General features: G+C 34.1%; 1 protein-coding gene across 3 annotated transcripts in view; it reads left to right on the plus strand.

Moving 5' to 3' along the window:
* Window positions 1-23,436, plus strand: part of LOC149573020 (DNA-directed RNA polymerase V subunit 1-like) — a 323,206-nt gene that overhangs the window by 123,875 nt on the left and 175,895 nt on the right. For all 3 annotated transcript variants that reach the window (XM_089814168.1, XM_089814169.1, XM_089814170.1), the window contains 2 exons: window positions 21,893-21,959; window positions 22,076-22,194. In XM_089814168.1, coding sequence (XP_089670294.1) covers window positions 21,893-21,959; window positions 22,076-22,194 — 186 coding nt within the window. The remainder of the gene's footprint in view (window positions 1-21,892; window positions 21,960-22,075; window positions 22,195-23,436) is intronic.

Below are 23,436 nucleotides of genomic sequence, written 5' to 3' on the forward strand. Positions count from 1 at the left end.
CCATGAATCACCATTGGTGAAAGGTGTGCGATGTTGCTTCCTAGCTTGGCATGCGTCACAAACACCAAGGTGATGTGTCTGAATCTCTAGCAATCCAAGAACAAGCTAATCTTGAGCAAACTGTGAGAGATAATCCACATTTAAGTGCCCATATCGCTGATGCCAAAGTGTGCTGACAGAAGATCACCGAGCAGCCATAGCTAAGTACTGAGAATCACTAGAATCAGTAAGTCTAAAAAGACCATGATCCTCAAGACCCATTGCAACAGTTGACTTAGTTGCTCGATCAGTATTGGTGCACTGATGTGAACTGAAGGTGACTGCCGAGTGTGGAGAATGTCGCAGCAACTGACTGAATGAGAGTAGATTTAGTTCCATCCTTGGAACCTAGTACACATCAAGGAATATGAGATTCCTCCCAACAGGCTGAATTTGAATGTTGCCTTTACTGACAACCATGTACCCTGCTCTACCACCAAAAATAATAGTTTGAATAAGGGTGGTAGTCAGTAAACTAGTCTCTGTAGTGAGTGAAATGACGAGAGGCACCTGAATCAATGTACCAGGCAGACGACTTCAGATGATCTGTAGGTCTTTTAGCCATGAAGGTGTAAAAGGCAAATTTCATCTGCTTAGTGTGCTTTGTATTATGCACTTTGGGCTGCGAACCTGATTGCTTAGATTGTGCAGCTAAGCGTTTTTGACATTCAACCTTCATGTGTCCAAATTTGTGGCAATAGTTGCGTTGAATGCTCTTTCTGGAACCATTTGATCCTAGAGCCGTAGAATTTTGCTTAGATGGTTGCTGAAACTTGCCTTTATCCTTTTGAGAGGATTTCGCAACAAAGGCTTGCTCTGTGGAGGTGGAACTGGAGGTACTACTGAAACGATGTGATGTTGAGAGTCTCGATAAAATGCTCATATGATTTTGGAAAACTCTGAAGAGTGATAACCACAATATCCTCTTCCTCCATCTTGCAACCGATGGCAAGTAAGTGATCACAGATTTCCTAAATTCGATTCAGGTATGCTTGGAGTGAGGTGCGCTCATCCGCGACAATAGAAAACAAAGTGTTTTTCAGAGAGAAGGCTCTGCTTTTGTTAGAAGTCTCATGAAGACCTTTGAGATGTGTCCAGATCTTGATAGTTGTCTTGTCGGATGGAATTTGAGAAAGCTGATCATCGGCAATAGATAATTTGAGAAGCATTACTGCCTCTCGATTATTCAAATCCCATGTATCTTGATCAGGACCAGGAGAAGTCAGACGCTTTGTAACACCCAGAACAAGTTGATTGGTGTTCCGATATTCAAAAATTGCGATGATCCGTTGCTTCTAGGTGCCATAGTTTTGACCATTGAATTTGGAGTTATACTCGAGCAAAATGTTTGTTAGAGATGCCATGGCATGTTTTTCAATGAGAAATTGTGAAAGTCTGTGAAGGCATGTTCTTCGAGGCAAAAAATGAAAAACCCAAAAAAATCGGAGTGACCTAGAAGAGAGCTCGAAAAACCCAAAAGGAGTATGATGTCGTTTTCTTGATCTGCTAGCTTGAAAATCGAGGCACAAAAATCAAGGCACTCAGAAAAATGGACGACAACTAGTTGAGCTCTCGAAAAACCCACCGAGACTCTGAAATAATTTTTGTTCCAGACCCAAAAATTAGGGTTTCGGGCGAAACCCTATTCAACAGCGAAACAAGCTCAAAATAATGGCAATTTGGGCAAAAATGTTGTAGAAACTTGGTAAAAAATAACAGTTTTAACAAATGACCAATGCTGGAAGGAGATCATGATTGTATGGAGGAGAACAAAAAAGAATGTTAAACTCAGAAAACCATCGTCTAGAGGTCATGTGAGCAGAGGAGAAAGGGCATGAAAAACGACTTTCACCAGTAGTTATCAACCACGTGACCAGTAGGAAAAACGACTGCAAATCCTGTAGCTTGACCTAGTAAACCACGATTTGTAGATACCAGTCACGAATTGCAGGGAAAAAATTGTGATCTGGAGACAATTTTCAAAGAACAAAACTTGCGATTTTTTCAATATGCGTTTTGCATAGACACAATTGCGATTTGTAAATCCCTAGTCAAGTTTTTAGGTGGATTCAAATTTCTTGGCAGAAAACCCTAGATGGGTTTTAGAGAAATTGATAGAAATAATTTTGAAAAAATTTAAACAAATAATTTGAAGAAGAAATTAAAAATTTAAGTATTATCTCTGATAACATATTACAGAAGTAATTGGTAAATAGTTACTTGTTATTAAAAGAGACCAGACGGTCAATCTATACAAAAGAATGAGACGATGTTTCTTGAGGAAACAATTGTAAAGAATAGAAACATTCTATTCTAGAGAAAGCAAAAAACAAAAGGAAACTAAAGCTAATTAGATATTTACAATAGATAACTATTAACTAATAATAGACGGCTTATCTATTTTTGTAATAAATATTACCATAAAAAGATCAAATTTATAGCAAGCACAATGAGATCCAAGGAGAGGACATGAGATTTGTTAGGGGAAAACAAAGAAAAACTACTAATATTAGGTAGATGGAATAAAGCCAAAGGAAGTACAATGAGAAAAAGACAAAGAACTGTCAAGATTATGCAACTTCTTTTGAATCAGACTTCTATTTCCTTCCTTGAATGCTGATAATGGTCTTCTAAGTTCTAAATATTGATGAAGTTTACACTTATAATTCTGATCTGACAATTATATATATTTGCAAGTAGAATAGTATGATATTTTCTTGAGGAAATGGCCTTAAATGTGAAATGTTTGAAGAACACTTAATTTCTTTGATTCTGGTAGAAGGAGGAATAGTTGACTTTGATCTGATATTAACAAAGAATATCTCTGCACTATCAATTACTGAATAATGATGCTTGGAGGAGTAGACTGAATTATGTTTGTGTACCCTTCAGAACTGCATCACTATCCCTCTAAGTATCTTGACTAGGAGACATGACCCTTAAAGACCATGTCCCTTCCCTTAATTGGTTTGTATGACTCTTCCTAAAGCCGACGATATGCAAACTAATCTAATATTAATTAGTGACTAACACATTGTGTTAGTTTCACTTATTTAGTATCACAGCTATTCTGTATAGTCACCACCTAGAAGGGAGAGGAGAGAACACATACAAAAGGCCATCCGTAGATACTGAGGACTTAGAAGAGTAAGTGCGGTTTGCACTTTCAGACCTGGTGATTATTAGGGTATTAAATTTAACACTCCCTCTTAACTTTATAATCACACAGAGAGATGTCATATCTAGCAACATCTATATAGAGGAATAATCAAGAATCAATACTCTATATCTGTCTGAATCTTCTTTTTATGTGAAATCATAGAACACATAATATAATGTCATATCACTAAATCTGTGATATGACAAATTACTGCCACTAGTGATAAGTTACAGGATAAATCTGAAGAGTAATTTAATCTCTTCATTTATCTCAGTTGTGATTCATAGAAACTGGTACAAGATCCTGAGTTTAAGATCTACTAGAATATAGGATAAACCCAAAGAATACGAACATTCTTCCTTTATCCGATTTGTGATTCATGAACATAGCAATGTCAACATCACAATATGATCTAAAACTCATCTATATCTTACAGTAAAACTCTACTGTTTAGTACATTATCTAAAAGATCGTCATCTCTCATAATGCCTTTTATACAAGTGATCATTATTTTAGAGATTCACCTCTTTAAATAATGAATACAAATGGTGGAGCCCATAATAGTCAATAGCCTGATAAAATAATTTTTTTATATTAATGATCAAAAGATTACAAATGGATTACAACTCAACCATACGAAGTCTCTTCTTGAAGTGTTCTATCTTCACTCTAGATAGTGGTTTGGTGAGTATGTCTGCTGTCTGATTTGCAATGCAAATGTATTCCAATTTTACAGAATTCCTGTCTAACATATCTCTTACATAATGGTAAGAAATTTCAATATGCTTGGACCTATGATGAAAACTGGATTCACTGAGAGTTTGATGGAACTCTGATTATCATAGTGAATAATCGCAGGATTCATGGCTTGCCCAAATAATCCCACAAGTAACTTCCTCAGCCAGACTGCTTCTCGAGAGGCCATCACTGTTGCAATGTATTCGGCTTCTCTGGAGCTCTGAGCTACTAAAGACTGCTTTCTGCATATCGAAGATATCATCGCTGATTCTAAATTGAAACAACATCCTGAAGTACTTTTCCTATCCTTAACACTTCCACCCCAATCATGAATTAGTGAATCCATGTAAGTCTAAAGCAACTTTCTCGTATTTGAGTCCAAAATTAAGAGTGCCTTGTAAGTATCTCATAATGTGTTTAACTGCAACTGGGTGAATCTCCTTTGGTTCACACATAAATTGACTTAAGGCATTAACTGCATAGCAAATATCCGTTCTTGTATTTACTAAGTACTTAAGTGACCCAGTCATCTGTTTGTAGAGAGTAGTATCTATGGAAGGTGATTCTGCTGCTGCTTCCTTAAGTTCATGTGAATTAGTCTCCATTGGAGAAGACATAGGTTTGCAATTCCACATTCCAAATCTCTTTAAAATGTCTGATGTATACTTCCCTTGATTAAGTATGATATTGTCAAAATTCTGCCGTAATTCCAGTCCTAGGAAGTAATGAAGGAGTCCCAAATCTTTCATCTCGAATTCTCTAGTTAGATCTTTCTTGTGCTGATCTATGAGATGATCATTACTTATTATTAGTAAATCATCAACATACAGTATCAAAATTACCAAATGATTTTTGTCTCTTTTATAATATAAATTCGGATCAGCTTAATTTTTGGAGAATGTTAAGTTGGTGAGATACTTATCAATTCTTTCATACCAAGCCTTCGGAGCTTGTTTAAGCCCATAGAGAGCTTTCTTGAGCCTGCAAACAAAATCATAGGATCATGAGTTTCAAATCCTTTAGGTTGCTCTAGATATACTTCTTCTGAAATCTTTCCATTTAGGAATGTTGTTTTTACATCCATTTGATGTACCTTCAATCCCTTTGATGTGGTAGTTGCTAAGACTACTCTTACAGAGGTATATCTTGCAATAGGAGTAAAGGTTTCTTCATAATCAATCCCTTCTTTTTGAGAAAATCCCTTGGCTGCAAATTTGGCGTAATACTTATCAATACTATCGTCAGTAACATGATTTATTTTAAATATCCACTTGGAAGAAACAACAGATTTTCCTTTAGGTCTTGGAACAATTTCCCAAACATCATTTTTCATAATAGATTGGTATTCTTTTGTCATAGCTTCTTTCCAAGCTGTATGTTTAATAGCATTAGAAGGATTGATTGGTTCTGTTTTGGATAAATCGCTCATGTTTGTTGTATGACTAGAGAATCTTTTATGTCTTTTGCTTTCTTTGACTGTTTCGGTAGGTACAACGATGTCTTGAGCTGCTTTAACTGTTTTAATGGCACAAAGTGGTCTTTTCTTTGAATTTTCTTCAAGATTTATATTTTGAATTTCATCTTCGATTTCTTCTAAGTTCTCCCTTTGGGACCCAAATTCACTATTTCTTTTAGAACTAGGTAAAGGAGAAGGTTCATCAGAACTTATGGCTCTTTTGAATGCAAGATCTTCTTCAAAGATTACATCCCTACTAAGTTCAATACTTTTCTGTCCAGGTATGAAAATCCTATATGCTTTAGATGTTTCACTATACCCTACAAAAATACCTTTCCTCCTAGAGGGTTCTAACTTGGTTCTCTTTTCTTTTGGAACATGGATATATACAGGACACCCAAAAATTCTAAGATGACTTATATTGGGTTTTACTTTAGTAAATACTTCTTCAGTAGTTTTATCTTTAAGATAGGAGTGAGGGCTTCTGTTTTGAATATATACAGTGGTACAAGAGGCTTCTATCCAAAGATAATATTCTAGATTTTGGTCAAAAATCATAGCTCTAGCAGCTTCTATAATTGTCCTATTCTTTCTTTTTGCTACCCCGTCTTGTTCTGGATTATAAGAAACATTGTACTCCCTCTTAATCCCTGATTCTCTAGAAAACCTTTTAAACAAGTCTGAGGTATATTCTCCTTCGTTATCAGTTCTAAGGGTTTTAATTTTATGCTCTGAAATGTTTTTAGTTAATGTTTTGAATTCTTTAAATCTTTGTAGGATTTTTTCTCATTCATTGAATTTTAAAAAGTAAATCCATGTTTTCCTAGAGAAGTCATCTATGAATAAGATATAATACCAGAATCCTCCAAAAGAAGGAATAGACACAGGTCTAGATAAATCTGAATGAATTAATTCTAGTACGTTATTTGTTTTCCTAGCACTATCGTGAAAGGGACTTCTAGTGTTCTTACCCAGAGCATACTCTTTGCAAATACTTGGGTGATCTTTATTTAGTTTAGGTAATCCAATAACCATCTTCTCCATAGTTGATAAAGCTTTGAAATTTAGATGCCCTAATCTTCTGTGCCTTATTTCATTTATATCTGCAGCTTCATGAACTAGGGCTTGAATAGATCAATTAGATTGTGTATTCAATTCATACAAATATCCTTTTCTTGGACCAATTAACTTTGCTTTTTTGATGGAGGAGTTCTTAGCCCAAGTTAATACTTTGCCATCCACAAATGCAACATTGTGTCCGTCATCCTCAAGTGTTGTAATTGAGATTAGGTTTCTTGTAATTCTTGGTACATAGAGTACACCTTTAAGAAGAAGAGTATTTCCTGATTTTAGTTTCAAAGTACCATTTCCAATTCCTTCAATGGAGTGTGCTGAATTATCACCAATGGTAACTTCACTGTGAACCTTCTCTGATAAAGAGTCTAGTGTTTCTTTTTATCCTTTTATATGTCTAGAAGATCCACTATCAATTACTGATGCTTTATTTGAAATTTCATCTGGTAGTGAGGAATATAGAATATGGTTCTCAAGATCATAAGTATCTTCTTCTTTAATAACATTTGTATAGTTTTCTTGTTGTTTGGAATTTTCAGGACAGTTAGATCTGTAGTGTCCAAATTTTTCACATTTGAAACACTTTATTTTAGATAGATCTTTCTTGGGTTCTCCATTCTTTTGATTTCCCTTTTTCTTCTTGAATTGCTTCTTCTTGCCCTTATAGGAGTTTGTATTAAGAACATGAAGCTCTTCATCTTCTGCTTTTGGTTTCCCTCCTTTCTTTAGTTTTTTGGATTTTTTTTGAAGATAATCGTTCTTGAGTCTATTAAAGTCCGGAAGATTATTTCTAGCATTTATTCCTTGTGCAAATGTCTCCCATGAATTTGGCAGTCCATCTATAGCCATAAGTGTTAATTCTGTGATAGCCATAAGTGTTAATTCTGTGTCACTAATGTTGGTTTTTATACTTGATAGTTCATCTCTAATGCCGACAACTCTTAGGAAGTAAGAATTTATCGATTCTCCTTTCTTTATTTGAATGTGATTCAGTTGCCTTTTTAGTGCAAGAACCCTAGTTACATTGTTTACTTCATATGCATTTTGTAATGCATTCATCATATCAAAGGTAGTTTGATGTTTTGTAAGCATAGGTACGATATCATTTTTTACTCCATCCAAGATGATTTGAATAGCTTTTCTATTTCCTCTACTCTAGATAGATTTGTGAGGCTCAACTGGAGGTTGTTTGGATGCTCCATCAACAAATTGTTTTACATTGTTCTTTGCAAGAATCATAATGATTCTGAATTTCTAGGCATCAAAGTGTTCTTTCCCATCAAACCTGTCCTCGGGTCTGATTGTGTATGCCATTGAAGATATAAGATAGTTGCTACATATATATATATATATATATATATATATATATATATATATATATATATATATATATATATATATATATAGAGTCTGATAATTGAATTTTGCAGAGCCTAGTTTCGACTACCGGAGCTCTGATACAATTTAAAGATTCTGCAACTTCTTTTGAATCAGACTTCTATTTCCTTCCTTGTATGCTGATAATGGTCTTTTAAGTTCTGAATATTGATGAAGTTTAGACTTATAATTCTGATCCGAGAATTATATATATCTGCAAGTAGAATAGTATGATATTTTCTTGCGGAAATAGCCTTAAATGTGAAATGTTTGAATAACACTTAATTTCTTTGATTCCGATAGAAGAAGGAATAGTTGACTTTGATCTGATATTAAGAAAGAATATCTCTGCACTATCAATTACTGAATAATGATGCTTGGAGGAGCAGACTGAATTATGTTTGTGTATCCTTCAAAACTACATCACTATCCCTCTAAGTATCTAGACTAGGAGACATGACCCTTAAAGACCATGTCCTTTCCCTTAATCGGTTTGTATGACTCTTCCTAAAGCCGGCAATATGCAAACTAATCTAATATTAGTTAGTGACTAACACATTGTGTTAATTTCACTTATTTAATATCACAACTATTCTGTAAAGTCGCCGCTTAGAAGGGAGAGGAGAGAACACATACAAAAGGCCATTCAGAGATACTTAGGACTTAAAAGAGTAACTGTGGTCTGCACTTTCAGACTTGGTGATTATCAGGTTATTAAATTTAACAAGAACAAGCATTCAAATAGATGCAGGAGCATCCTGGGTGTCAGAGCAATCTTGCATCACCCAAAAATATTTTTGTTTTCAGCCTTTCTATTTTAATAAGGACTAGTAGACAAGGGTGTTGCTATTTCTGGGAACTTGCTATTTTTAGTAAGTTTGTTATACGAGCTCAGAATGTTCTCATTTTCTACAAGAAGGTTCATTTTATAATTATAAGCCTACCATAAAAATCTCATTGCTCTAGCTTAAGTATCGAAGAAGTTATTGCGGATTTTTGGAGGAGAAATTTGGAGGAAAATCTTCAGCCTCACCGTCGGAGGTCTTAGAGTGCCTAGATGAGGTTCGAAAACTCGACAGAAGGGTGCTTTTAAAGTTTCAATTCTATAGATTAGGAGTTGGCATTTCCGAAAAGTGGTTATAATAGCCAATCAGAGCAACGATTAGAGAGTTATGGCCTTCATAGTTGGGCTACCCAAAATTTCTAAAATAATTGTCAAAGATGTATTTGGCTGACTCTATATGTATTGTTACGGTCTGTCGGCCCTAGGTATTAAGCTTGAATGTCTATAACCTTGCTGTGTGACATAAAATTGCCTATTTAAGAAAGACCTGAACATTGTCTAGAACAATTATGGGTGGTGGTTCGTAGCTTACTCTTGCAGATTACTGTAATGAAGGAGCCCATGTGGGTTAGCATATTGTACTTGTGAATTTTGTAATTCCGCATTTTCCGTGATAATAAGAAGTCCATATTTTGTTCTCGCATTTGTTGTTGTTTTTTTTTTAATTTTTTATTATGGGTTTGTGGTATTAAGGGGAACACCCTTCATCACAAATGCTACACACAAAATATAATATCCTTTGTGTCACAATCCTCACAAGTAGGAAAACTAGTATTCCAAATACTTGGAACAAGAAACAAGAAATGAACTTTACCAAGTAAAGATTGATTTCTAGCACCTTGGCTTGAGCTTCACTTATGGTGTTTACAACAAACCCTTCAATGGATTGCATACCACAATTTTGTACAATGATAGGGAAATTTATCTTTTCAAAGAGGATTTCTAAAAATATTTGTAATTTGATCTTCACCCTACAATACAAAGAGAAATTTGATTGTCTTCAATTTGGTATTTTATGAAGTGATGTTGAAGATCAATATGCTTGGTCCTTTCATAGAACATATGATTCTTTGCCTAGGCAACGACACTTTGATTGCCACAATGCAAATGAGTAGGAGATTTTTGAGGTAAATCTAAATCTCTAAGTAGTATCTTGACAAAGAGGTTTATTGAGAGTATCGACAACTTGATCTTCACCCTTATGGTACAAAAGAGAAATTTATTGATCTTAAAGTAGTCTTCTTAACCATGGGGTGCCTTTGGCTGCATGTGTACAACCTTATTTTTAGTTTCATTGGAGCCAATAGAATAAAGATTGTTGCTTTATACATTTTTAAGGAATAGATTTTATCATCATCGAGATTTTCCTCTTTCTTTGAAATTAAAATCACAATTAGCATCATAAAATATATCACCATTAAGAGAATATGTAACATATTTTAGGTCTCTTTCTCTAACTTCAAAACTAGTTTTTCAAGGTCTAGACATAAATCTGGAAACTAGGCTAATACCATAAGAAATATAAGAACTATCAAGTGTAGAAAAAGCTAGTTAATTCAAAATTTGAACTAATTGCCTGTACCAAGTACTGTTGACAAAAGGTGTTTCCATATCAATCATAAGTTTAGTTCATAACTCACAAGGAGTGAAAACCAGGTTAACATCATTTATCTTATCTATCTAAAAGATCTTTAGCATATTTACTTAGAGAAAGAAATATACCCTTTAGGTGTTTGCCAAATTTGCATATGCAAAAATAGTGTAAAAATGCCGAATCAGTCATTTGAAATTCTTTATTATGTTGCGACTTGACATCACAAATGAAAGGGTTAGAACTTGAAGTGAAAATTAAGTCATCAACATATAGAATAGTAATCCCAATTTAATCTTCTCTATTCTAAATGTAAAGATTAGAATCACTTGCATCACAAATTAAGCAGTTTAGAAGTTGGAGTGTAAAAGATGGAATAATTTGTAATAACCCCAACCGGTTATAACTTCGTCAAACACCAAATTCTTTTATAATTCAGTTGTTTGACATTTTGTCAAACACTTTGGAAACAAGCTCTGATACCACTATAATAACCCTGTCTGGTTATAGCTAAATCAAGCATCAATCTCTTTCACATTTAAATGATTTGACATTTTGTCAAACACTTGGCAAGCAGCCCAATTACCACTGAATATATGTTGTCTTAAATTTTCAAACACAATATTAGGATGTACAGGAAATTGATCACAGAGTTATTTAATTTTGGCCTTATAAGTTTTGCATAAATAAATTCCAAATGCCAATAAACCATATAGTAATATAATGAAATGGGAATTTAATTGCTGGCTGATTGCTATGTCACAAACTTTAGACTCAGAAATGTCACAAAGACAACAAGAGAAAAATAAGATAATCAAATAATTGGATGCTTTTCTCATCAAATGTCCTCACATTTATAATCTCCAAATGGCACCGGTTTCCCAAAAGAACTCCACTTAAGAAGCTTACTCTACACAACATTAGAATATAGTAAAAATGCCATTAATATAATTTATTAATTGCTTTTGGCTCCAAAAAATGACCTTTTCCACCATAACTTAAAATTCTGACATGCAAGGCCACTGTTTCTTGTTCCCACGATTTAAAACTTTTCATCCCAGTTCCAACGAGCTATGTTACTGAGGTGACTAACAAACAACACCAACAAAAATAGCAACCTCGTTGTATTTAGGTGAATAATAATAATAATTCACCTGTCTTGCGAAAACAATTGAACAGGCATCAGATTCAAAATTTGACAACACCAAAGTGATCCCGATGATGAAAGACGATGAATGAACCTGACGGGTTGACTTACTATAAATAGACGCTCCCTCCAAGACTAGTGGAGCCCAAAGCGGAAGCTCGAAATAAAAACCGAGATCATCTCCCAACTCCTCTAACTCAACTGAGCTCATTGGAATGAACAGTTTGACTTACTATAAATAGTAAGTCCCTCAAGTGGAGTCAAAACACACGATAGGTTGTTGGAAAGCCTATAACCACATAACTGAGATCCTCAAATCCTACTACTAGCGCACGAGGGTCGTGATGGTTAACTGACCTAGTCAACTGCAGGATGCTGCTAAAAAAGGGGACATTACATAATAATCACGATTTCATTTTCCGTATGCTTGGTATAAAGATTAGGATCTTTTTGGTTTCTAATAAAACCTTTAGAAATATTAGAAACTAATAAAGCATTGATTTTGGAATGCCACTCTCTAGGGGATCATTTTAACTTATGAACAGATTTTTTGATCTTATAAACAAAATTTTCATGACCTTTGTTAACAAATCTCAAAGATTGAGACATAAATTTCTCCACTCAAGTTACCTTTTGAAAAAGCACATTTGACATCTATTTGATGAATAGACCAATGCATATTATAAGATCAAGTAAGAATTGGTTTGACAACATGCATTCTAGGTGGATGAGCAAAGGTTTCATTATAATCTGAGCCTTTAATTGGAGAAAATTCTCTAGCTACTAATCTAGTTTTAAATTTATTCCATTATTGGAATTGAATTTAGTTTTATACAACAATTGTTAGATAAGAACTACCATCCAAGTGCAATTAGCAATCAACTTATTATATTCCTTTTGCATAGTGTTATCTCAATGCGCTTGAGATTTAGTTCGCGCAAAAGGTTTAGGATAACTAGTATTCGGAACATTAGACAATAAGCATAATTGTAATAACTTGCTTTGTCAACTTTACATTTATCTAGTTGGACGAAATAACAATCAACTTCTTGAATCATGGTTTTTAAACCATTAAAGTCTTGTTTTAGATGTAGTGGAATCATCACTAGAAGCAAGATCTTAGGAGAGTTTAGAAAAGGAGGATTGTCCTCTACAACCACAATTTTAGTTTAAGAAGCTTCATTATCATGAACTTTGGAGTAATAATGTACACGAGTTATACAATACAAACATCTCTAGTAGCTTTTACTAAGTGATAGTATTGTAAAGAGAATGTTGATTACACTTAACAAATATATAAATAACGATTTAGAATATAACTTTTTCCTTTTTCTATAGGTTCATGAACAAAGGCACAAGAACCATAATTCTTTAAGTATTTTAGATTTGGCTTGCTATGAGACCAAGCCTTTTTGAGAGGTGTATTGTTGAGAGCTTTGGTAAGAGTCCTATTAATAAGATCGATTAAAGAAGCAATTTTTTTATACCAAATTATATAATGCATATTTATAGCACGAAACCTACTTTTTTCCTTGTCAACTATTGTTCTATGCTTCCTTTCTCTTACACCATGTTCTCGATGAGTAGAGGGAACAATTAATTCATGCTTGGTTCCAAATGATTTGAAATGACATTAAAAGGACTATTCACATGTTCTTTACTGCTATCAGTTCTGAGAATATATCAATTTCAAAACCAACCAGAATATATCAAGAGTTTGGTTGTTACCACGAAAAAAAGAGATAAAAAGTTCTCCTTGGAAAATCTTCAACAAAGGTTAGAGCATACCTTGATTCTTGGATGGACGTATTTTGCACTGTTCGAAAAGTTACTATGAACAAGGTGCAACATGTGAGTTGCCCTCCATGCTTGACCATTTGGAAAGGGCTCCGTATGCATCTTACCACTCATGTATCTTGTACATACATTCATAGAAAAAACAATGCTAGACATTCCATTTACCATTTTTTAGTTTTGCATTATAATCATACTGTTAGAATTGATAGTGGCCCGACCTCTCATGCCAAATGTTGAAATCAATAATAGTAAGCAAAGAATATTTTGATTGAGAAAACTCATAAAACTTGATTATTATTATCTGACTTTCTATTAGCAAAAAATATATTTTTCTTAGAATCAATGGCGTAACATATATCATTACAACATTCAATTTTATAATCTTAACACAACTTAGCAATTGAAATCAAGTTGGTCTTTAATTTAGGTACATACAATATGTCTTTAATTTAGGTACATACAATATGTCATGTATTTTACCATTAGGCACATTTACATCACCAATAGCGTCTACTTTACAACTATTATTATTTGCAGGTTAAAAGAGGAACATTAGAAGTACCGAGTTGCATAGAATCAAGAACTTCTCTATGAGAAGTAACATGAAAAGAAAATGAATGAACAAAAAATAACTATCCTTGGAAAACCCTCCAACTCGAGTGGAAAAAAAATCCAGCCACACAAGAAGCATTTTATTAATGAAATAGCTATAAACAGATTTATAATATGCCCAAAACTAGGCCAATAGTAAAGCAGTGATCATCATCGCTATGATCTATAGACAATAAATAAAATATACCCCTTTCATTCAATCTCTCAACAAAGAAAATCAATCTATGTTAGCAGATTCTTTCTTGAAGAGTATTAAACATTGCATTGTGTAATATACAAAATTTTTGTGAACAATTGTAGGCTAATCTGTTGGATAGTTGTTCTTAGTTGGTCAAGTCCCACTCTAGTAGTTGATTTTTCTAGGTTTGTGCTTCCTTAGAGTCAAACTGATGTACTTATATTTGCAGTAAGCATCTATATAGTTAGGATTTCCATCTTTGGCAAGGCACCTAAATAACTTTGTGGCTCTGTTGGGTTTTGGTAGTGCCAACAAAGATTCTTTTCCTGGATTCACTATTTCTTGTAAGTCAAGTTCATGCAATTTCTATTTTGGGCAAGGTATTTGGTTTTTTGACATTTACAATGTTTTGAAGGCCTCCTCAGTTGTATGACAGCCAATTTGAACTTTGTAAAACTCCTTTGTCTTTAGTGATATCTTGATACAGCTGTACTACCTCCATACCACCTTTTTACCACCTCTGTACTAGCTTCATACTATGTCAGATGTCTGTACTAGCTTCGAACTAGGCCTGTATGGTATCTTGATTCAGCTGTACTACCTCCATACCACCTTTTTACCACTTCTGTACTAGCTTCATACTATGTATGTACTAGCTTTGAACTAGGCCTGTATGGTAGTTATGACAATCCTACCAAAGTGTCTTGGTTTGGAGGTACAATCCTATTTGCACAAACAAATAATCATTCACCAGATGTATGCGAAAAACACTAATGCTAGATAACAAGAAAATCAACACAATAGAATGGATTGGAATACAAATGCACAAGATGTTTAGATTAATAATTATGTTACTCTAGATTACAATAGTATCGAACAAAGAGCAAAGTAAAGTAGGGTGAGGAGTTACTCTCACCAAATTGGAGAAGACCAAAAGGAAGGATCTTTCACGTCTGAAATGGTAGGCAAGAACCCCATGTAGAATTTGCAATAACAATAAAATATTCCATATCACATGCCTACAATCACCTACAAGTCGATATTAAATATGCCTTCGTGGAAACTCCTGAGGGTTTACAAAAATTGCTGACATGACCAATACCTTTGGACAACAAAATAATAATTGGTCTGGGAGATAATTAAATTAATTTCAAGGTCATAGATAATTGAATTATTGTTTTATTATTTTTCTTGCTTTATTTTATAATTAAATTAATTAGATAATTTCTTTATATTTCATTTTTGGGACCACATAATTAATTAATTTGATTAACAGGGGACATTACAAAGCCTCACAGGTTTGTAGGAAAACCGACTTTGATACCAATTGTTGGTTTCCATGGCACCAAACGCTCAACCTAGTAATTGTTGAATGTTAGCCATAGGTAGTGTCAGGGGATATTTTTGTATACATGCAAATATCTTCTTTGTTTGAGACTGCCATTACATATTGTATTTTGTTGGGTCTCTATCCTACTTGTGCATATTCACGAGGAGGACATCTAAATGCTTCTTTTCTCTTACGTTGAAGGAAATGATGAAATAGATTGATTGATAGTAAAGAGCCAATTATTTTGTGTAATTATGATTGGGTGACGTAGCATGGTGGTTATGGAATATCTCTTATGGTGGGGGCATTTATGGAATATTATAATACAAAGCGGTTCGAACATTTGAAGAACATTAAGTGGATCAGATATCTAAAGGTCATGTAATAGTTCCTTTCTTAACAACACTTGGCTTGGATTGTCATGCTTAGTTTAGCATTGCTAAGCTAGAGTTGTATTATTGGAAATGATTGACAATGAAGATTCTAACCAGTCATACTCGAAACCTTGATTTTGTTGCATCAGAATGTGTTACTTAGAAGTTTTGGTTTGGTCTTTTGCTAGGACATTTTGTATAGGCAAAAATGTTTATTTGATAGTATGTCATGGAAACTCTTAAGTGTAGACTCAAATATTATCTATATGGCTATGTTGTATTGTTTCAGACATTTTTTGATTGATTCTAGCTTCTTAAGGTATTATTATTCTATTGTTCTAAGAGATTTAAGTTTATTGTGACGATTGTAAAAATCAGAGTTGTTATTTTTTGATTGATTCTAGCTTCTTAAGGTATTATTATCCTACTGTTCTAAGAGATTTGAGTTTATTGTGAGGATTGTAAAAATCAGACTCATTAGTATTCAATGAAGGTGATTTTATAGTGTGGTTGTGTTTTTTCTCCTCAAGTAGGTAAGCTTTCCTAGGTTACATTTGTGTTTTGTGTCTTGTGTAATATATTCTTTATATTGTGTTAGTTTTGTTACAAGATTCAAGAATTGGCAGATTAATGGATTTCCGAATGATTGATTGATTAACAGAGGAACAAATGTGTTCCTTATAAAGAATTACAAGGATGTTGTTTCTAAAAGAAACAATGTAGACTGAAGACAAAATTAGAAACAAAATTGAAGACAAGATAGGAAATATTCCTATTTGGACTGAAGACTAAAGAGACAAGATAGGAAACATTCCTATCTAGACTAAAAGACGGACTACAGACAAGAGTTGGCCATTATAGAAAGTATTTAACTTAATGATATAATATCTTAATAAAGATATTAAAGAGATTATCTTAATTAGTTTTGCTATATAAATAAACAACTACCACCCAAGTGCAATTAGCAATCAAATTATCATATTCTCCTTCCAGAGCTTTATCCCAATATAGATGATATATATTTTACTCAAAACACTTAGGATCATTAGTATTGTGAACATTAGACATTAAAACATAATTACAATAACTTGCATTTTTTCCTTTATACTTTTGTATTTTGGCTAAGTAATAATCAACTTCTTGAATCAATGTTTTAAATCATTCAAGTTTCCTTTTAGATGTAGTGGAATCATGACTAGAAGAAGAATCATGAGGAAATTATCATCATCATTATCATTGTGACTATGTTTAATAGAAGCGTTAGGGGAATTTAGAAAAGAGGTTTGTTCTCCACAACTACAATTTTACTTTGAGAAGCTTCATTATCATGTTTTTTGAAACAATCTTGTAAACCATTCTCCGCAATACAAACATCTCTAGTAACTTTTACTTAGTTAGTGATAGGATTGTAAACTACTGTAGGCCTTAGAATGTATATAAGACTTAACAAATATAAAAGATTAAGGATTATAATATAACTTTTTCATTTTTCCTTTAGGTTCATGAACATAAGCACACGATCCAAAATTGCTATAGTATTTTAGATTGGGATTCCTAGGAGAGTAAGCCTCCTAGATTGGGCTGATCCTATAGAATCGACTAATGTACCAATCAACACTTATACAAGTTGAAACAGACCTCTATCGGGTAACAATATAATGCCCCCATTTTTAGCAGGTTCCTGTAGTTGGCTTAGTTAGTTCATCATTGTGACTCTTGTGAGCTGATAATGCGATGTGAGCTGATAATGCGATTTGAGGGTCTCAATTGCGAAGTTATTAGGCTTTCCAGTGGTCTAAGTTGAGTTTTGGCTCCGTTTTGAGGGACTTGCTATTTATAGCAAGTCAATAGTTGGTTCCAATGAGCTTAGTTAAAGCAAAGGCGTTGAGTGATGCTCTCAGTTTTTATTTCTAGCGTCTAGTTTGGGCTCCAAGGATCTTGGAGGGAGCATCTTTTTTTAGTAACTCACCCCATTAGGTTCATTCGTCATTTTTCTTCATCAAGATCACTCGTGTTGTCAAATTTCAATTTTGATGCTTCTTTAGTCATTTTTGCAAGACAGGTGAATTATTATTATTTTTCAACTAAATGTGCTAGGGTTGCTATTTTCGTTGGTATTGTACGTTAGCCAGCTTAGTGTCATAGCTCATTGGAACCAGGTTGAAAAGATTTAAATCTTGGGCACGAGAAACAATGACCTCGCGTGTCAAAATTTCATGATATGGTTGCAAAGGTCATTTTTGGGAGCCAAAAGAAAATTGATAAATTATATTATGTGCCTAAGTAGAAAGAAAAAAGGATTTTAAGTGAAAGGTGTGTAGTTCAAGCTAAGTTGCATAATGGAGATTATAAATGTGACTTCCATTATGAGAATTGATCATTCTTTTCTATTGCTTTTTAGATTATTCTCTTTGAGGGTTTGGGGTTTGAGTTTGTGCATCAATCCACTGCTGATGTAAAGTGGTATTGATTTGATTTTCAGTCTGATTTGAAGGGTCTTGTCAAACTGTGTCTACTGTAGCTGAGAAGCATAGGTTTCTGAGACTGTTGTCTTCTTTGGGCCGTAATTACTGTAGTTGGGAAGCAACATTGATTGCTGAATTTGATAATTCTTATATCTGCCACTGAGGGCATTACATACTGGATGTAAGTGGCTTAGCTGGGCGTCTACAATTATCGGTTTCAGTGTGGGAATTAAATGCCCATAGATTTCTGGGCAGATAAGTCCTGCAAACTGGGCACCTGGTATTGGCGGTTCCTCTCCGCTGTGGCGTCATCATTTATGCTTTAAGCATTGATTTAATCTGGAACCTGGGTGTGGCTGTTATATGCAATAAGGGTACTGATATAATTAAATCTGGGCGTTATTTCTGCAAATTGTGAGCATTCTTCTTCAAGCAAATCTGCTGCAAGTTTACTATGTTATTGATGTAATTTTCTGTTATAAAGCAATAGTTTGGCAACATTATAATTGAACATTATTGCAACATTGAACACTTCAGCTTAACTCTGATTGTAAATTTTTCTGCAAAGTAATATTGGTGGGTTTGGGATTTGAGTTTGTGCATCAATCCACTGCTGACGTAAAGTGGTATTGATTTGATTTTCAGTCTGATTTGAAGGGTCTTCTCAAACTGTGTCTACTGTAGCTGAGAAGTATAGATTTCTGAGACTGTTGTCTTCTTTGGGCTGTAATTACTGTAGTTGGGAGGCAACATTGATTTCTGAAGCGGACCGTTCTTATATCTTCAACTGAGGGCATTACATACTGAATGTAATTGGCTTAGCTGGGCATCTACAATTATCAGTTTCAGTGTGGGAATTAAATGCCCATGGACGCCACATTTCTGGGCAGCGAAGTCCTGCAAATTGGGCACCTGGTATTGGTGGTTCATCTCCACTGTGGTGTCATCATTTATGCTTTTAAGCATTGGTTTAATCTGCAGCCTGGGCGTGGCTGCTATATGCAATTAGGGTACTGATATAATTAAATCTGGGCATTATTTCTGCAAATTGTGAGCATTCTTCTTCAAGCAAATCCGCTGCAAGTTTACTAGGTTATTGATGTAATTTTCTGTTATAAAGCAATAGTTTGGCAACATTGTAATTGAACATTATTGCAACATTGAACGCTTCAGCTTAACTCTGATCGTAAATTTCATCGGTAAAGTAATATACCACACTTCTTTAGTTGCAATTGTTGCTTCATAACAGTTTGGTTCCTTTCATGTTTATTTACAAATAAATCTTGATTAAATACAACACCACCGAGAAACAACATATTTAATCTATCAAAGCTTGCTTGCCATGTGATTGATGAAATGCCACACAACTAATTACTAAAGGAAATTGATGTTGCTAAAAGTCATATCATTGAGACTGAGCCTTCTAGCTATGAGGAAGCATCAAATAAGAAAGTTCGGAAAGATTCCATGTTAAGAGAATATAAGTCTATCATCAAGAATGATGTTTGGGATATTGTTCTGAGGCCTAAAGAAAAACCAGTTTGTCTTCCAAATGGCTTTTCAAGATCAACCATGCAGCTGATGGAATTGAAAAATAGAAAGCAAGATTTGTGGCAAGACGTGTCTCTCGAAAAGAGGGAGTAGATTATGAGGAGGCATTTGCTCTTATAGCTCGTTATACATCTATCAGGACTATCGTTGCTATTGCTTCAGCTAAGGGCTGGGAATTATAAAAAATAGATATAAAGACCGCTTTTCTTGGTAAATTGTTAAGATACATTAAGAGATGCAGATTTGAAATAGTTCACACAAAATTGCACAGCATATACCTTGGGAACACCTTCCAGCTTAGGTGAAAAATCCCAGCAACAAAATCTCTTATCATATTTATCAAGTGGCTGAGGTCTGATTATAAATTTGCCAAGTCAAGGCTGATGAATGAATGCGAGAAAATGAATATCAATCTGTATGTATCCATCTGTATGATGTTCCTGTAGATGAATATCAATCTGCAATATACAACATCAATCTGTAAAAGAAATCTGATCTGCTAAGGAATCCGGTGTTGGTAAGGGAGAAGTTTTATTTTCTGTTGTGTATTGCTGTATTGATTGATCTGCAATATAGTCAATCTGCAATGTACTTGATTTTCCTCTGCGTGTGGTGACTGATATTGCTCATGTGTATGGCTCCTTCATACACCTTCCAAGTGGGTGGGATGCCTGAATGTCAGTTAATGAAGATCAATCTTCATACACCTTTCAAGTGGGTGGGATGGCTGAATGTCAGTTAATGAATATCAATCTTTATGTATCCGTATATACAATCTGACTGTAGATGAATATCAATCTTTACGTATCCATCTTGATGATCTGCCTGTAGATGAATATCGATCTGCAATATACAATATTGATCTGTAATATACAATCTGATCTGCTGAAGAATTCCGATCTGCTAACGAATCTGATTTTGGTAATGGAGAAGTTTTATCTTCTGTTGTGTATTATTGTATTGATTGATCTGCAATATAGTCAATCTAAAATGTACTTGATTTCCCTCTGTGTGTGTTCACTGATATTGTTCATGTGTTTGGTTCCTTCATATACGTTGCAAGTGGGTGGGATGTCTCCAAGAGACATGTCCGATGTCTCATGTTGGCAACCGATTTGATATCTTATTAATACTGGCTAGTTACGTTTTCATTGATCACCAATCTCTGTCACTCCAGGAAGATACAGATTAGTGTGTTAGTCATGTTGTAATCGATAATAGTAGGTTGCTATTATAAATTACGGATGATTATTGCTTGTGTTCTCCTTAGATCAATTAACAGTAATAGTTGTCATTACCTAATAGTCTTTGATCATCCCAAGTTGAACTTCTGCACCACCTTCGTTTTAGGCCAGCTTTAGCTGTTTTTCGTTTTTTATTATAATCTGCTGGTGGCTTGACGTTGTTTAGGCATGCTTGTCTGCTGAGAGGTTGTTTTGGCTCGGGTCTGCCGCTTGCATGCTTTGGTCATTCTTCAATCTGTACATTTCAGTAGTGCATTCATCTAGACAGTTTTCCTTGTACAAGCATTGTGTGTCCTCATGTTGGCCTCATTGGGAACTTGGTGATCAAAAAGTTCAAGGGCTTGTATATCCATTTTCTGTATTGAATACTGAACTGTTAAACAACTTTGGAGTGGGATTATTTGATTACATAACCTGAATATACAAAGGTGGAAGCAAAATGTAACTAGTAAGTTGTAACTGATTAGTTCTTAAAATTAAAAAAATCTAGCTTGTTAATTAATCTTAGTGGATGGATAGGAATGCAAAGTTGATTGATTAGTAAACTAGGATTATCACATATTTTAGTTGAAACTAACTTTGACATATAACAACATAAATATTCATGGGATTTCCACTGTAAATAATTAAGTAAAATAATACAAAAATTAAGAATATATATGAAATAAATGTGCGTCTAGTTTGCATGTCTTGGAAAAGGTGGCATCTACAAAAATATTTAATATTGTTTGTTATGTTATTGATAAATGACCTCACGAGCTTTAATGATAATTGCCTGTTAGCAGTTGATTTTGGGTGGAGTCCCACTAGTTCAGCTTTTTCAGCTATCTATGAAATCAAAGCTTTTCTTTGAACTTTTAGGTGCAATTAAGGTTGTTTAGCTAGTTTGTAATACATTGTTTTTTCATGTTTCAGATACCAAAAGAATTGGGAAGAGTGCCTGATTAGAACTCCATTTATTGGTCACATTCAGTTAGACAAGGTGATGCTTCTTTTGCATCCAGGTTTTATACACAGCAATGCATCAAGTTTTTATTCAATAATTTCAGGTTTCACAGGTGACAGTGAACTTATCAATATGCTATCTTTGTGTTGCAGAGGTTATTGGATGAAGAAAGGGTAACGTTGGATTTGTTGCACAACAATTTGAATACAAGAATTTGCAAAAAGATGCATCACCTGAATGGGCTGTCAAACAAAATTATATTGCATACTTGGTAGTCTTCTCAATCTTCTTTTCTGGCCCATGAAAACTATGCAGATGGATCCGAGCAATCTGTTCATATTTGTGTATATTTATAACTGGTCATAATTGGTTACACATTGTTTCTATTTTTAGCTAGAAGCAAATAAAAAAGTAGAAAATTAATCAAAGCTGTTCCTTTGATGTCGTTTTTTAAAGAATTAATTTAATATCATTTCAGTTATTTGAGTTTGTAACATCTCACATAAAAAATAAACATTAATATATTCATTCTTTTGTAAGTTGACCCCCTTAGATTCTTGTTCCTTTTACCTTCTCTCCCTCTCTCCTCCTTTATATTGGGCTGTTCTGCAACAGTACATCATACTTGCTCTTTCAGCTCTTCTCATCCTAATGATGGATTACAGAGTGTGATTCAAAAGGTTGATGCAAAAATCGTACACACAATCAAATAAATCTCCTAGCACTATTTGTTTCATTGAATGCTTTTTTTCTAATATTAGGACACTATCATTGGAATAGAAATAAAATTTTGGCACTTTTGTAGTCTCTTTGTGTGTTTGAGCACCTTTCAATTGAGAAAGGATATTCATTTATAATTGGTTTCCTTATTGTGGTTCATCACTCATTCCTATTTTGAAGCAGCATCTTTTTTTTTCAGATATCATTCCATTTTTGTGTAGACTCCAAATTATATTTACAAAGGGAACAAAAAAGTTCCTAGTCTCATACATTGGTTAGCTAGTTCTATATGATTCATATTTTAATGAAGAAATGATTTAGAGGGACAACATTTTTTTCGATCTACTTAGATTTTACTACTTTCCATTCTATTTGCAATTTTTGGTGTGGTAAAATGAAAAGGATAGGGTTCGTGCATGCCAATGAGCCAGCTTGAAGGAATGCCGCAAAAAATACAAAAACTAACAAAATAGGAACAACTCAGAACAAAAATTTTTGGTTGATGCAAGATTGCCATGAACCAAAGGATTCTCTTGCATCAGACAACCTTGGTGAGAGAAGATGTTCCACGAGAGAAAGTCATGAACATCTGACATGAGCCAAGATGTAAATCCCATGCTCATTGTTGATCCAAATGTCTTCTCCATTTGTATCTTTCTTCCTTACCTTTTTTCTTTCTTTTGCGAGTTCCTTCATTTTCTCTTTTTTTTCACAATCTTTCCTTGGCCTTGTATCTGCATACGGTAGTATGGGACATTTACCACCACTTTCTTTCTTCTTTTCATTTAAATTA

Source organism: Cupressus sempervirens, chromosome 2 (genome assembly GCF_028749045.1).
Source record: "Cupressus sempervirens isolate cs-2001-9-10 chromosome 2, ASM2874904v1, whole genome shotgun sequence".
In the NCBI taxonomy this organism is placed as follows: Eukaryota; Viridiplantae; Streptophyta; class Pinopsida; order Cupressales; family Cupressaceae; genus Cupressus; species Cupressus sempervirens.